Genomic DNA, 15,805 nt, shown 5'->3' with positions numbered 1-15,805 from the left:
AATAAAAATTAACCTAAAATCCCTAAACATCACAAGAGTCCCCTAAAATTACTATGCAAAGAGTGAGGTGAAAACTTAAAAAAAAAAAATTTTTGAATTAGAAACAGCCAAATTAAAGAAAAATAATTCAAAAAATGGTTTAAACAAATATTTATATTGACTACCTCCTATTTTTTCATATTTTAATACAATTAAAAAATATTTTATATTGATTTTAAACCTAAAATAGATTTATTGAATTAAATAATTAAATAGAAAAATAAAATAAACTGGTTAACCGTCCGGCTTAGACCTGTCAACTGGTCCGTCACTTAAGCATGCATATGCAGTACACGTGATGAAAGACTATTCATCTTCATATCCTCGGCCTAGGGTTTTCTGTGACCCTAGCATTCCAACCCACCTCTGCTATTGTCATTCGACCACTAGGGTTTTGCCTGGCCACCCTCGCTAGCGCCATGACTTGCTGTCATCGATATTACTCCGGCCATGTTTCTCTCTCTATCTCTCTCTCTCTCTCTCTCTCTCTCTCTCTCTCTCTCTCCTTTCCTTTGTCTCTCTTTTGCATGTCCAATGTTGCAGCCTTGGCCCATTAACAAAGCTTGAGCTGTCGCTTCTACTAAGTTCGCCCTTGTCCTCCACACTAGCTCGAGACTGCCTTTGACTCCTTTTTCTTCCTCTTCTTCGTCTTATTCTTCTTATTCTTCTTGCATTAGGCGGCTATGGTGTCCACCGTTGCCATCACTAAATACAACCACGTTGGGCTTTTTCCTATTGCTAGTACTGAGTTGCTGAAGATAATCCTGATGTTTGTATATGAATGGCTTAATGCATGATTTCAGCATGTGTGGTTTGGAAAAGAAGTTGTGTGATCTTTAAACATGTATGCTCTCGATTTGATGATGACCAAGGTATAGTTGTGATAATCGTGACGATGATGATGATGGGCATGCATGTTTTGGATGTATCTTCCCTCTCTTGAATGTGAACTATTGTCCTTTCCGACGAGTGCTCCTTTAGGGTTCTTCCCTTGAACGTGTGCCTTACTCCTCTCTACTTTTGCCTCCCTTGATGTTGAAAGTATGTCTCTCATATCTCCCCTTTGTATTAAATGTATGTTCTCAACTTGGCCTCCAACTTGAGAGCATAGCCTCCTTTTTATGAGGAAAAAGAGAACTAGCATGCCCTAGCTTCCAAATTTCGAGATTGCCCCTTGCCTTTGAAAAGAGTGCTCCCCTCATCCTTCCATGGCGTTTGGGCAATACACCAGACTTATCCTCCATTGAATTTCAATTATAATAGGGATAACAGCCCATTTTAACTTAAAATGACCCTAAAACATGAAATTGAGGCCTCAAAGTACTTTGGATGCGCAATTTGCACATTGTAGCATCGAGAGGGAAAATAATGTTCTAATTGACTACTCTGGACTTAAACTCATCCTTGACTGCTCATAAACTCCAAATTAAACTAGATTATGGCTAACTTCACCCTAAACAAGATAGGGTGTCTACAGTGCAACATTCTTACGTTTCATTTTATTCCTAGATCTTCTTTGTTATGTGCCTAAATTTCCATTGAACTTGTTATTGGTTAGTCAATTAACTAAATCACATAATTGTTCTGTTATCTTCTTTCCTTCTCATTGTGTTATTTAGGATCCCCAGACAAAGACATGATTGGTGGAGGGCTTGAGAAGGATGGTCTATACTATTTCCATGGTAGTGGTGGTAGATCCAGTTCTTGTCATACAACTTTTTCAATTTCTACCCATGATGTTTCTCTGGACAATGACTTGCTCATTTGGGTCATCCATCACTTCAAAAATTGCAACAAGATTTTCCTATGGTCAATTCTATTTTGAGTGTTCTGCTAGTTAATTAGGGAAACGTTTTCCATTTAGAGTTGATCCTCATACTAAATCATTGTTTTCTCTTATTCATTCAGATATTTGAGTCCATGTAGAGTCAAGAATTTGACTAGTTATCAATTTGTGTCTTTTGTGGATGATTTTTCGTGTATGACCTAGATCTATCTATTAAAAGATAGGTATGAATTTCTTAATGTATATACTTAGTTTTATGAGGAAATAAACCCATTTTGGCTTTGGTATTCAAATTTTTTGACCTAATACTACACTTGATTTTGTTCAAAATGAGCTTTAGACATTTTTGCTTGGCCAAATGAATTCTTAATCAAACATCATGTGCACATGCCTCGGCAAACTAGAGTAGCTAAACGGAAAAATAGACATTTACTTGACATAGCACGGTCTCTATTCTTTCATATGCATATTCCTAAAACCCTTTGGACCAATGCTCTCTTTAGTGGTTGTCTTCTGCTTAATAGGATGCCTTCCTATTGTTCTAGGGGAACAAATTCCCTTTTGTATCATCTATGCAAAAACATCCATGTTCTCTGTTGTGCCTTGCATCTTTGGGTGCACATGTTTTTTTCATGTTCCATATACGGGTCAGGACACATTCTCTTATCGTGTTGTTAAATATGTCTTTCTTGGCTACTTGAGAACCTATATTTTGAGTCCATCAATGATTTCTAGCTTCCCCTTGTGCATTGATCCTCCAATCCCTACCCTTATCCCTTTAGAGAAAAATCTTGATCCTCCTCTAGCTCCATCAGTTTTTGACCCAAAGAAGGGTTTATGAACAACGGAAAAAAGGCACAGAAATTGCCACCACCATGCTGTCCCCTCTCCTGCTGTCCATTGTGTCAAATTCTAGTTTTGGAGTTCCATCCAAGTGTGATTTGGATTTGCCGATTTCACAATGGAAAGGTACTCGATTATGTACTCAACATTCATTTATTTCTTATCCCATTGCTCATTTTGTTTCAGCTCAACACCTTTTTAGTTCTATGCGTTCTTTTTCCGTCTCAATGACCTCTATCTCTGTCCCTTCTTGGCATGCTAAGCATTTGCTAACCCTAGGTGGGAGCATACACTGGATGTAGAAACGGATGGCTTAACTACTCGGGGGACATGGGATTTGGTGAATATTCCTTGTGGTAAGGAGTTGGTTAGGTGCCATTGGGACTACACCGTCAAATATCTTCTTGACGGCTCTATTGAATAGCTTAAGGCTTGGTTGGTTGCCAAAGGGTGTACTCCAAACATATGGTATTGTATTTTTTTTTTTTGTGACCATCTCAAACATATGGTGTTGATTATTTTGAGACCATCCCTTCTGTTGATAGAATTAATTATGTTCGTGTATTAATCTTATTGACAATTCATTTTGATTGGCCCTTATACAAACTGGATGTGAAGAATGGCTTCTTGTAAGGAGATTTGCAGGAAGATGCATACATGGAGCAACCTCCTAGGTATGTTGCTCAGGGGGACAATGATAAGGTATTTAGGTCGCATAAGGCCATTTATGGTCTTAAGTAATCTCCTAGAGCCTGGTTTGACAAATTTAGTGAGATGGTCTTTGCAGTTGGTTTCATTCAGTGCTACTTTGATAATTCAGTCTTTGTTCCCCAAAACAAGGAAAGTGTGGTTTCTTCAAGTTGTGTGTGTTGATGACATCATAATCATTGGCAGTGACCAAAGTGGGATTGCAGATGTCAAGTAGTGGCTTCAAGAAAATTTCAAATCAAGGACTCGAGTACTCTACGTTACTTTCTTGCATTGAGATTGTACAGTGTAACAAAAGGTTAAATCTATCTTAGTGAAAATGTACCTTGGACTTGCTAAGTGAGTTTGGTATGTTGGGAACTAAACCGGTTGATACTCCCATGCATCCCAATGTGATGTTGTCTAGGGATGTTGAACCAGACTTTGAAGATAAATGTCGATATAGGCAGTTGGTTGGCAAGTTGATCTACATGACTGTTACTAGATCTAACATATCCTTTGATGTGGGGTTGGTGAGTTAGTTTATGGAAAATATCGAACAACCATGCTGGGATGCTGTTTGTAGGATTCTAGGGTATCTCAATGGCTTTCCTAGTAGGGGTTTGATATATGAATGTAATAAAAACTGTGAGATCATGGGATACTCTGATGCAGATTGGGCTGGTTCCGTTGATGATCGAAGGCTTGCTATTGAATACTATACATTTGTGGGAGGTAATCTTGTTACTTGGCATAGCAAGAAACAAACTATTGTTGCTAGATCTAGTATTGAAGCAGAATACCGAGCAATGGTTCACACTGTGAGTGAGCTTATGTGGTTGAAGTCTCTTATGTCAAGAGATGGGATTCTTGGTTAAGAAGGCCATTGATATGTTTTGTGATAATCAAGCTCCCATTTATATTGCTAGAAACTAACTGTTTCATGAGAGGACAAAGCACATTGAGGTTGACTGTCATTTTTTAAGGGATGTTGTATTGAAGAAGGGTGTAAGCCTTAAGGACTCCATTTATGAAATCTGTGGATCAGTTAGGCAATGTTTTTGCAAAGGATTTATATAAGTCTTCCTTGTCTAGTGGTTGTAACATGCTGGAGTTTGGTGATATTTATACACTTCCAGCTTGAGGGGTAGTCTTAGAAAAAATAGGCTATTCTTATAATTATGTGGTGGAAGTAGGGGTATTTTTTTCTTCCAAGCTTTCTATCATTAACATATAAAAGGGCAGACCTGAAGCTGAACATAACTCCTGGAAACTGTCGCCTCCTCCTTTTTCTTTCTTCCTCTTTTCTTTTGCTCGCCTCCATATCTAACTTTACAACATTATTGATTTGTTCTCCTTGTAATCTTTGTTTCTCTTCTTGGGTTTGTTGCATCCCCTTGGTGCCCATTGCAAATTTTTTCTTTTATTGTCAAAAGAATAAAAATAAAGTTTCTTTGGTATGGCCCTTGAGTCGAATCACACAAGCAAGAATTTCACAGCCTTTAGTATTTTCTATTTCTTCCGTTTAAGTAGTCCAAAAAAATTTGTGTCCTTGTGTCTAAAATCAATACAATTCAATTTAAGATCAAAGCAGTTGCCCTGAATTCTGAGTAGTGAACATGAAAGCTTAGGGAGGCTGTTCTAGGAAACAATGACACGCCAAAAGGGTTAGGGTGTCAGTGTTCAACGTGTCTTGGGCGCCTACATGCCCCTGACCCGTCTGACATTTGAAATTAATTTTTTGTTTTTTATTTTTGGACATGGTGTAGATATGCCCAAGACACATTTTTTATGTCAAACATTGCATTTTTGCTTCCTTCCTTTGGCCACTTAAAAGAAAAGGAGAGAGAGAGAGAGAGAGAGAGAGAGAGAGAAGCGGCAGATGGAACTTAGAAGAGAGTCAAGAGTACGAGCTTCTTCAGAGCACTAGCTTGACTCGTGACCCCATCCTCCCTCATCCTTTCTGTCAAACCAGCTTCCCAGCTTTCTTCATTGGTACATCCTTTTTTGCTGAACATCCCATCCTTGTTCACCGGACATCTCAGCCTCCTACCTGTCTTCTCTGTCAGTCTGTCAAAGGGTTGAAATCTCATCTCTCTCTAAGGCTTGAAGCCTCTTCTTTCCAAGACAGCTTCTCATATTCTCTTGCATTTTGAATTTGCTTATAGGATTAGGAATAAGATTTTGTATTATGGGATAGAGGAGGGTATGTCCTCCTTTGGTGCAACTCTTGTTTGCCATTTCTTTCACAGGCTTTGGTAGAAGCATAGGGGTTAGCATTATGGAAGGGAGTTTTTTTGCAGGTTTGTGGGGAATATGGATGGAGCATAATGTGTAGAATTTTTCTGGGAAAAATTAAATTGGGTGGTGGTTTGGGAAAAAATTCAGTACTTGGCTTCATTATGGTGTTTCAGTTATGAAATTTTCAGAGGGGCAAGTTTTCTGGATTTACAAAGAGGTTGGGGGAACATGCTGACTTGTTGATCTCCTCTCTCTTTGTTGTTTTAATAGTTAATTTCTGGTTTGGCACAGTTTTTCATAGGAAATTTCTCATTTGCCATCTTGTAAATTGTTTCTCTATCAATGAAATATTCTTTTGTTACAAGAAAAATAACAAATTTTTTTAAGTTCAAATATGGCCTTTAAAGAAAATAGTATTCAAGCATCATTGAATTTGCATGTAATGTTGATAAATTTGATCCATTTGGTGTTTGGACTCTTCATTGATTGCTGCAAATATATATTTTTTTGGTAATGTGATTGATGCAAGTTACAAGTTTGCTTAATTTAGACAATTTATCTTTTTTTTATTTTATATATATATATATATATGTGTGTGTGTGTGTGTGTGTGTGTGTGTGTGTGTGCACATATAATGTTAAAATCTCTTAAAAATTTGATGATATTGCAAAATGGATCCTTAGATTTTTACTATTTTACTTATACTAATACATTAATAACCAATGCATCATGTAAAGTGCCGGACACTTGGGATTTGTGTCTCCAACACGTGTCCAGGAATAAAATCAAGTCCAATACTCTTGGGAAGTGTCCGATGCGTGTCATACATGACACTTCCCCCTTTGTTGAAGCATTGGTGCTTTAGAGGTTGTTGTTGGTTGTGAAAAAGTATTAGAAAATTCAAGAGGCAAATCATTAGTAATACCTTGCATATAATATGCATGCATGCACCTGTTGTATAGGGGGCTGTTACACTGAAACTACTCTTGAGCATGCTGCTCTGGCATTCCAACTGTAGCATTTTACTCACATATGCTACACTCTGCAAAGAACAGGCATTAATAGATGAAATTTATTTAAAAAGGAACGAAGGATACTAGATAGAGCCATAGAGTTAAAAATATCAAGAAATGTTTGAATGGTATTGTTAAAAATGCAGGCTTATGTTCTTTTTGGAACTTCTTGCAGGTGGCAAAAGAAGAATTATCTCGTGAATGTGACTATGATTTGGAGGCATCAAATCAGAAAAGGTTTCGTACTTTGCTATCTGGGACAAAAGGTTTTTATGTGCCACTAGTTGTAGATGATATTTCAAGTAAAAGAATCCTGACTACTGAACTTGTTTCTGGTAAGCATACCATATACATTGTTGCTGCTAATTTTCTTAAATAAGGAAATTTTGATGTACATCCATGTTTCAAAATTTCTTTATATAAGTCGGACCAAGTCAAAACCAACATATTTAATTGCTTATAAATGTGATTTCTTCCTTCACTATTTTTAGAAATTTTTTTTGTAAGAAATTAAGAAGATGTTTCAATTAGATAAAGAAAAATATACAAAAAAAAAAAAGAGAATTAAAAATCTTCGCCTCCTAAAGAAAAAGGAATAAAACAAAAAGAGAAAAACCGGAAGTTAAAAACAACAACCAAACTAACAAAGCGTGCCAATCCCGTTGTATGTCACAGAATGTCGCTCCTTTTGAACCTGAACCAGCACCTGCACCTGCACCAGAACCAGTACTATTTTTAGAAAGTTGACTTATAAATGTGAATTCATTTTTCCAATAGGTCATAAGTGCAATGAACTAGTGCAAAAACATTTCCATGATTGTTCATCTTCAATGTGACGATTTTGGGAGATTTTTGTGAGATTCTTCTTGTGGTTCATCTTCCATATTTTGTTTGAATCTAGCAAGGTAAAGTGTGGCCCTACACCATTAAGGTTTGTAAATGTGTGGTTAGATCATGAGTCCTTTTTCCCTAGTTAAAAATTCTTGGGCTGAGGTGTCTGTAAGAGGCTGTGAGGATTATAACATCATGAAAACTCAAACATTTAAAAGTAGTTCTGAAGAAGTGAAGTGTTGAAGTTTTTGGAGATAATAGGGTTAGGAAAACTAACGCCTTAGCCAAGATTTATTTTTTGGATAGAAAAGAAGATGAAGGAATTTTAATTGAGTTGGAGGATGCAAAATGGGTTTTGTTGAAAAATGAGTTGGAGATGATATCGAGGGAAATGAGGAATTGGAGGCAAGAGACTAAATCTAAATGGGTTAGAGAGGTGACTAAGTTTTTTCACAGATGGGCTGATGGTAAGATGAGGAAAAATATTGAAAAAGAGTTTGGAGTTGAGAGGCGTAGTACTTTTTTGTCATTGTCGGTTAATTGCAAATGATATCATTGAATTTTTTTTCCAATATATTTACCGAGGATGTTGAGACTAGATCAATGATTGAGGTTTTGGAGTTGTCCTATTACTGGTGATCACATGAGTTGGTTGGGAAGGCCTTTTGAGGAGATGGAAGTTAAGGATGTAGTGTTTGGGGTGGATAGGAATAAGGCTCCGGGTTCAAATTGTTTTATATGGCCTTATTTTAGTATAAGTTGGGATGTGGCTATGGCTAATCTAGAAGGTCTTTAATGAATTCTAGTTTAATGGAGTCTTAGGCAGAAGAATTCTACTTTCATTATTTTGGTGCCTAAGGAGGATCAGACTTCAAAGGTTGCTCAGTTCTGTCCCATCAGTCTAGTTACAAATGTGTAAAAAATTGTTGCGAAAGTGCTTGCAGATAGGTTGAGTTAAGTGATGGGAGATACTAATTTTCAGGCCCAAAGTGGTTTTAGACGTTGTGGATGCTCTTTTGGTGGCTAATGAAGTAGTTTTACTTGTTCATAGGAGAAATCAGGAGGAGGTTATATCTAAACTGGATGATTTATTTATTTTTTTGATATCAAAAGAAATATAGTGATAGATTAAGAATGTACAAACAGGAGAATAATGCACCTCCATAACAAACTTTAGGCTGCCCCAGAAAAAGGAAAAAAGGAAAAAAAAAAAAAACCAAAAGGCACAGAAAACAACCCAGAAAAATCAGCATCCCCAACAAGTCAACAAGGAATGTCAATTGCACTGAATATCTGAAAAACACACCCTTCCGAATTTCCCACTGTCCACACACCAAAGAGAAGCCAAATAATGAATCTTCTTCAGAATCAACAGAAATGAATTCCTCTTCCCTGAGAAAATACGCACGTTTTCTTCCATCCACAGGCCCCATAATACGGCAAAGAAAGCACACATACATTTGGAAGCAGAGCCTTCCAAGGCCTTCAAATCTGCAACAAGGTTTTATTAAGCACAACCAACCATAGAAAAGCTTTGATTTTAGGAGGCCTTCCAAATAGTTATATAGAGCAGAAAGTAAAAATTAGTACTAGTCAAGAAACCACAAAAAAAATTGCAGGAATAGAACCCCAAAGGATCCAAATACCAAGATCTACTATCAGCTTCAAAAAAGACCCAACAGTTATTCAACAAGACTAACAAAGAGGATAACTCTTCTGTATCGCTATCATTCACAGATCTCTGAAAGTGAGAATCCTAGGAAGATAAAAGACCATCCGGATCTACGACAAAAGAAGAAATGGAACCTTTCTTTTTCTAGATTATTTCGATAACATAAAAGGATACATTGTGAAAGAATGAAGGAAAATTGCAATGTGACAAGGGATGAGGCATTCCAAATGCACTGCTCTTGTGATGGTTCTCTTCTTTGACTTCATCTGCCTCCCTCCATCGAGCTCACGTCCATGGCAACTCTCTCCTCGAACCCTAAACTAATATTCTTTTAGGATCTCCACAAACCTCATTTCTCTACTCATTTCCCTTCACCCTTTCACTTACTCCTAGAAAACCTCCACTTGTTTCTTAGATATTCGTAAAAACTCTATTCCTCACCCAAAATCTTTTGTCTTCTCCTCTTATTTCCCTTCTTGCTTACTCACAATAAACCTAAATCTTACCCAAAATCCTTCGCTAACTCAGCTCTAGTAGACAACCCCTTAATTGAACCTTTGTTTCATACATAGAAAGCATTTACTTTTTCTGAACCTTCCCTTTGCTCGTCTCTAGCAGCCACATGGACCTTAGTATCTTGATCCATAAAAAAATGATTTCCTTTTGAGGAGAAAGGGGGTAATCGATGAATCATTTAGAGAACCAAAAGATGTTAGTTCTAAATCTCCATTTTTAAAGATGATCGAAGATGGATGTACTTGGAACTTCACTTGCTCCTCTTCATGAAGACTCTGCGCCCTTGGGCAAGAATTCATAGAGCTCTAAGCTATATTATGGTGCTTTGACTAAGGGTGAACGCCTTCGGGAGATTCATCTTGCTAGAAAAAATACCTCACAATGGGGCATTGAGTTCAGTGTGCGTTTCATATGGCAAGGAGGCTTTTGACTTGAAGTTTTCTGAGAAGCAACAAAAGGATTATTCAAAGTCAAGAAGAACAACTTAGAGTCACAAAATGAGATGTCTACTATGGTGCTACCACATCGGTAATGCGACAAATTTACCGACTAGAAAATCTATGTTTTCGAGGCTGAAACCACCTAAGAGGAGAAGAAACCCTATTTTGGGTATGTTGAAAGGTTTGGGAGTATGTACGGGGCTAGGGTTTTGTATATCACGGAAAAAAATTCAAATTTGAATTGGGAAGAAACTTAGGGAATGGGCCACATTTCAAACCATTAGGTTCCCAAGGGAGCGTAAATTGGTACCCACTTTGAAGTGTTTTAGTTGGACATACCTCGTTAAGGGAGGGAGCAAGTCTCCCTTGTCCTCAACTAGAATCAACTCAAAAGAGGATGTTTTGAAGAGACTCTTAGCAGCTTGCAAAAGGATTAGGTCTCATTTGGGAGTGGGAGGCTCTAATTAGAACAAGGGCAAACAAATTGTCCTACTGAAGAAAGAAGATTTGAAGGATGAAGAAGAGGATTTCAGCCTTAGGCTTCTTGGAAAGACGAGTTCAAGGACCACCATTGATGCACAAATTTTGAGAGTCCCACTATTAAGGTTCCATCTTTTGGTAGAGCTTGCATTTCTTCCTTCAAGAAGTTGCTAATGCAAACCAGGTTCATCTTCCTCAGAGCCAAAGCCCTAGATCCCTTTAAACTATCTCTATTGAAAACTTGGAGTCTCCTTCAGTGCCAAACTCATTCCTAGTTCACCCACATATTGATGTGGACATGAGGCTCTAGAAGATATGCAAGTCAGGCATGTTGTTGATGATTGTAACCCACGGTACCCACCTATTATGTTGTCAAAAAATGTTGTGTACAACTGTGTGCCCTAGGGAGCCATTGGAGGAGGGATCTTCCTTGTCCTTAGACCTAATGGAAGATAATAGGGATAACCTGGAAGCCTATGAACTCCTGGAAGAGTTGGATTTAGCCTTGGTTAACTCTAGAGATAAGGAAATGAGGTTGAGGGAAGGGGGATTCAGTAGTAAAATGGCCAATAAAATTATGGAGAGTTGGGGAGGTTGGCTTCATCAGTCAAGTTTGACAAGGGTGGTAAGTCATATAGGGCCCTTTTGTGTGTAAAATGAAGACCCTTTCTTGGAATGTTAAAGGAGAGTGGTTTAGGAGCTTGTTTCTAACGTCACACCTAGTATTTTGCTCTTGCAAGAAACTAAGCTAGGGGAATTTGATTCTTCACGATTATAAGCTTTTGGGAAAGTAGTTATAAAGATTACGTTGTCTTCCCTCGTCAGGCGTGTCTAGGTCAAATTATTGTTTGGGATACTAGAATAGTGTCCCTTAAGAAAATCCTTAAGGGATCCTATTCTTTGTGTGTCGTCCTTGACATTAGAGGTGTAGGAGATTGGTGGTTCACTTCTATTTATGGGCCGAGCACTATGTCTTTAAGAAGTCAATTCCTTGAGGAGCTTGCAGGCGTTTTTGGTTTGTGTAGCCCTTATTGGGTTGGGTAGGGGAACTTTACAGCGTCTCACAGCTCTAGAGTGATCCAACTTTAAAGCGTCTAGAGATCCTAAGGAATCCTAGGACCTCCACAAGTATGAGAAATTTTGACTTCTTTATTCAAGATTGTGGGTTTAGAGATATTTGTATCAATAGAGGCAACTTCACTTGGGAGATTTTTGGGGATAGGCGGGCCTGCTCCTACATTGACAGATTTCTATTTACTAATGAGCGGGAGAACGAGTTTCCTCATTTTCAAAAAATTCTCCCTAGATCGGCTTGCATTGGCTGCCCTCTCCTTTTAGAGTCTAACACTATGAAGTGGAGCTATCCGCTTCCATTTTGAGAACATGTGGTTAACTCATCCTTCCTTTAGAGAGAGGGTTAGAGGTTGGTGGAGGGAGTGTTAGGTTGAGGGTGGGAGGGCTTTAAATTCATGAAGAAGTTGAAATTCTTAATATCTAAGTTGAAAGATTGGAATAAAGAGACTTTTGGAAATGTCATAGTTGCTAAAGACAGTATCCTCTCTGAAATTGTTGGATTGGATAGGTTAGAAGAGTGTGGCCTTCTCGAGGAGGATCAAGCACGAGGGCTAATCTTAGTAATGAGTTAGAAATCCTCTTATTGAGAGAGGACATGTGCTGGCACCAAAATTCAAGGGCGAAATGGGTAAAGGAAGGGGATTGTAATTCTGGTTATTTCCATAGGGTGGCTAATGGGAGGATGAGGAGGATTTGCCAAGGAGCTGATCTTAGATTCTAGCCAAATGGTTAGGGGTCAATCTCAAATTGGAGTTGAGATTATGGACTTCTATAAAGCTTTATTTTCAGAAGAGATATTGAATAGATTGATGGTGGAAGGCCTAGATTGGAGTCCCATCCAAGGGAATTCTACTTCGTGGCTGGAAAGGCCTTTTGAGGTTGAAGAAATTAGAAAATTTATCTTTGATATGTGTAAAGACGAAGCCCCTGGCCAAAACAACTTTTTGATGGTTTTCTTTCAATATAATTGGAGAGTGTTGGAAGTTGATATCCTAAATTATTTTGATGAATTCCATCACAAGGGTGTGGCCAATGTTAGTGCAATTTCACTTTTGTCACCCTCATTCCCAAAAAGGAGAGAGCTAGAAGAGTCATGAACTTTAGACTGATAAGCCTAGTTAGCAGCCTATACAAAATCGTATGAAAAGCTCTTGCCGACAAACTTTGACTTGTCTTGTGGGACACATCATCATCACACAATTTTCATTCATCCATGATAGAGAAATCCTTGATGCAGTACTGGTGACTAATGAGGTGGTGTAGGATGTGAGGAGGAGGGGTAGGAAGGGGATTCTATTTAGAGTGGATTTTGAGAAAGCCTACGACATTATCAATTGGGGTTTTTTAGATAAGGTGTTAGCAAGGTCTTAATTTTCGATTTTGACTCAAATTTCAAAGCTCCAAAAGTACGGAAATTTCAATTTCGATGTCAATTTCAATTTCGATTTGAAAAAATAACAGAAACTAGTAGTAAAGCATGAAATTATTTGTGAAACTTTAGAAATGGTTAACAAACATAATAATATAAGTTTTAAGACTAATATATTGCAAATTAAATACATCTATGTTTTGTATGAAGTGGAAAAGTCGTAAAATAGTATGTGTATCAAACATGCTTGTAAGATAATGTACATTAAAAATATTCAGTTAACGCAAATGAAATTCATAAATTATTTAAAAATTATTTATTATACAAATATTGATAATTTAGACATGAATGGTTAAATAAAATATTACTATAAGTTTATTTTTTAATCTAATTTCAAAAGCACTTGTGATAACCTTTTGTTTCAATGAAATAAATAAAATAAATTAAAAGAGAAATTTCACTTCACTCTTGAATCTCTCGTTTGAATTTCGACAAAATTTCATTGCATAGTTAAAATTTCGACAAATTTTGCTAAAATTTCGAGGTTTCAATAAATTTCGGATGATTCGTTGAGATTTCGACAGAAATTATGCAAGACGGAAATCGACTGCCATTTCGATTTCGAGGGTGGCGGAGATCGGAAATTTCGACAATTTCTTGGAAATTTAAGACCATGGGTGTTAGTTAGAAAAGGTTTGAGGACCATTGGAGAAAGTGGATCAAGGGGTGCCCGTAGCTCTACTCATCTGTCGATCATCGTCAACGATCAACCTAGAGAGTGCTTTAGGGCCTCTGGGGGTCTTGAACAAGGGGATCCACTCTCCCCATTCTTGTTCACCTTAGTTGTTGACATCCTTAGTAGGATGCTTCTTCACACTCAGGGTAGGGGAGTTTTTGGTGTTTTGCATGTAAGGAGGAAGTATAAATCTCTCACCTCCACTTTGTTGATGACACCCTGGTCCTTGAGGACAATTTTGCTAAAAGTCGTTTTGTTGCTAAATATTTTTTAGCAGATCTTGGGCCTTAAGATGAACATGTCAAATAGCAAGATAGTAAGTATCAATACAAGGTAGGGTGTTCTTCAAAATTTCATTTCGTTAGCGGGTTTGGAAGAGTCTTCAGAAAAGTATTGTTTAGACTTACCCCTTGATTATTCTTGTATAAAATATGTTGTGGGCAATGGATTTCGGACCCTCTTTTTGGATGATGCTTGGATGGGGAGTTACGTGCTTTTCATTTCATTTCCTCATTTTAAATTGTCTCTCCTTAGCGCATAATAATCTCATTACTTCCTTAACTCAAATGGGTCTACTTCTTGGGATTTCACTTTCGTTAGCCTGTGAATGATCGGGAGCTGGAGGAACTCTCATTTTTGTTGGTTTTGTTGGAGGGCTGTCATCTCCCTTGTGAGAGGGAGAGTCAGCGTTGGGTTTGAATTCCTTAGATTTTTATTCTTCAAAATTGTTCTTTGAGTATTTGACCAGTTCCTTTAAATCCTTTCCCTTTCATCGTTTCTTCTGGAAGGCTAAAATCCCCTCTAAGATAAAGACATTTCCTTGGCTGTTCTTGTTAGAGGTTATTTATGTCTTTTAGTATTATTATTATTATTGAGTGTGTTAGTATGTTAATCACTGAGAGTTAGTAAGGTTATTATTGTCATTAGAATGTAATTAATTTGTATTATAAATAGAGGGAGAGACCTATCTTCAAGTTAGGTCATTCATTTTAATCAAATATTAACATGGTGTCAGAGCGTGATCCAACCTAAACCCTATTCCACTAAGTCTTTGCTGGAAAATACCATTCCCACGGCTGTCCTTCCCAAATCCACGTCTATCTCATATTATTTCACAAAAACAACCATATACACCCAAAAACAGAAACCCCCCCCCCCCCCCCGGCGGAATGACTAACCCCACAAAACCCCATCAATGGAGGACCCCCCATTGACCCTAATGCACCGCCCAAATGCCAATAGGGCCGACCCCAAGCGCTGGCACGTGAGTGAAGTTCCGGCCACTATTTTTTCTTCTGCCATGCTCTTATTCCTTCTCCAAACTATGTTATCAAGCGGTTAGGCTAGTTTTTTGCTCAAAAATTCAATCCTTTTTCGACTATGCACTTGAGGCATTCTATTAATTTTTGTTCAAGTTTTGTGAAAGATTCTGTGTGTTTTTTTGGAGCCATGGCAGCGTTCAAATGTTCAATTGTGAGCAAGGTCTTAAATTTTGATTTCGACTCAAATTTCGAAGCTCCAAAGTATGGAAATTTCGACAGAAATTTTGATTTTGATGTCAATTTCGATTTCGATTTGAAAAAAATAATGTAAATTAGTAGTAAAACATGGAATTCTTTGTGAAGCTTTAGAAATGGTTGACAAACATAATAATATAAATTTTAGGACTAATATATTGCAAATTAAATACATCTATGTTTTTTATAAGGTGGAAAAGTTGTAAAATAGTATGTGTATCAAACATATTTGTAAGATAATGTACATTAAACATATTCAGTTAATACAAATGAAATTCATAAATCATTTAAATATTATTTATTACACAAATAATGATAATTTAGACATGAATGGTTAAATAAAATGTTACTGTAAGTTTATTTTTTCATATAATTTCAAAAGCACTTGTAATAACATTTTGTTACAATAAAATAAATTAGGATAGAAATTTCCGTTCACTCCTTAATTTCTCATTTGAATTCTGACGAAATTTCATCGTATAGTTAAAATTTCGACAAATTTCGTTAAAATTTTGAGATTTTGATAATTTTCGAATGATTTGTTGAGATTTCAATGGAAAT

At 37.2% G+C, this 15,805-nt stretch overlaps 1 protein-coding gene across 2 annotated transcripts in view; it reads left to right on the top strand.

The window, feature by feature from the left end:
• The window catches only part of LOC131155203 (protein ABC transporter 1, mitochondrial), an 85,842-nt gene that overhangs the window by 43,057 nt on the left and 26,980 nt on the right, over positions 1–15,805 (top strand). For both annotated transcript variants that reach the window (XM_058108166.1, XM_058108167.1), the window contains exon 5: positions 6,785–6,944. In XM_058108166.1, coding sequence (XP_057964149.1) covers positions 6,785–6,944 — 160 coding nt within the window. The remainder of the gene's footprint in view (positions 1–6,784; positions 6,945–15,805) is intronic.

This window comes from Malania oleifera, chromosome 5 (assembly GCF_029873635.1).
Source record: "Malania oleifera isolate guangnan ecotype guangnan chromosome 5, ASM2987363v1, whole genome shotgun sequence".
In the NCBI taxonomy this organism is placed as follows: Eukaryota; Viridiplantae; Streptophyta; class Magnoliopsida; order Santalales; family Ximeniaceae; genus Malania; species Malania oleifera.
The sequence above is the reverse complement of the archived record's forward strand: the minus strand, read 5'-3'. Positions and strand labels throughout refer to the sequence as shown.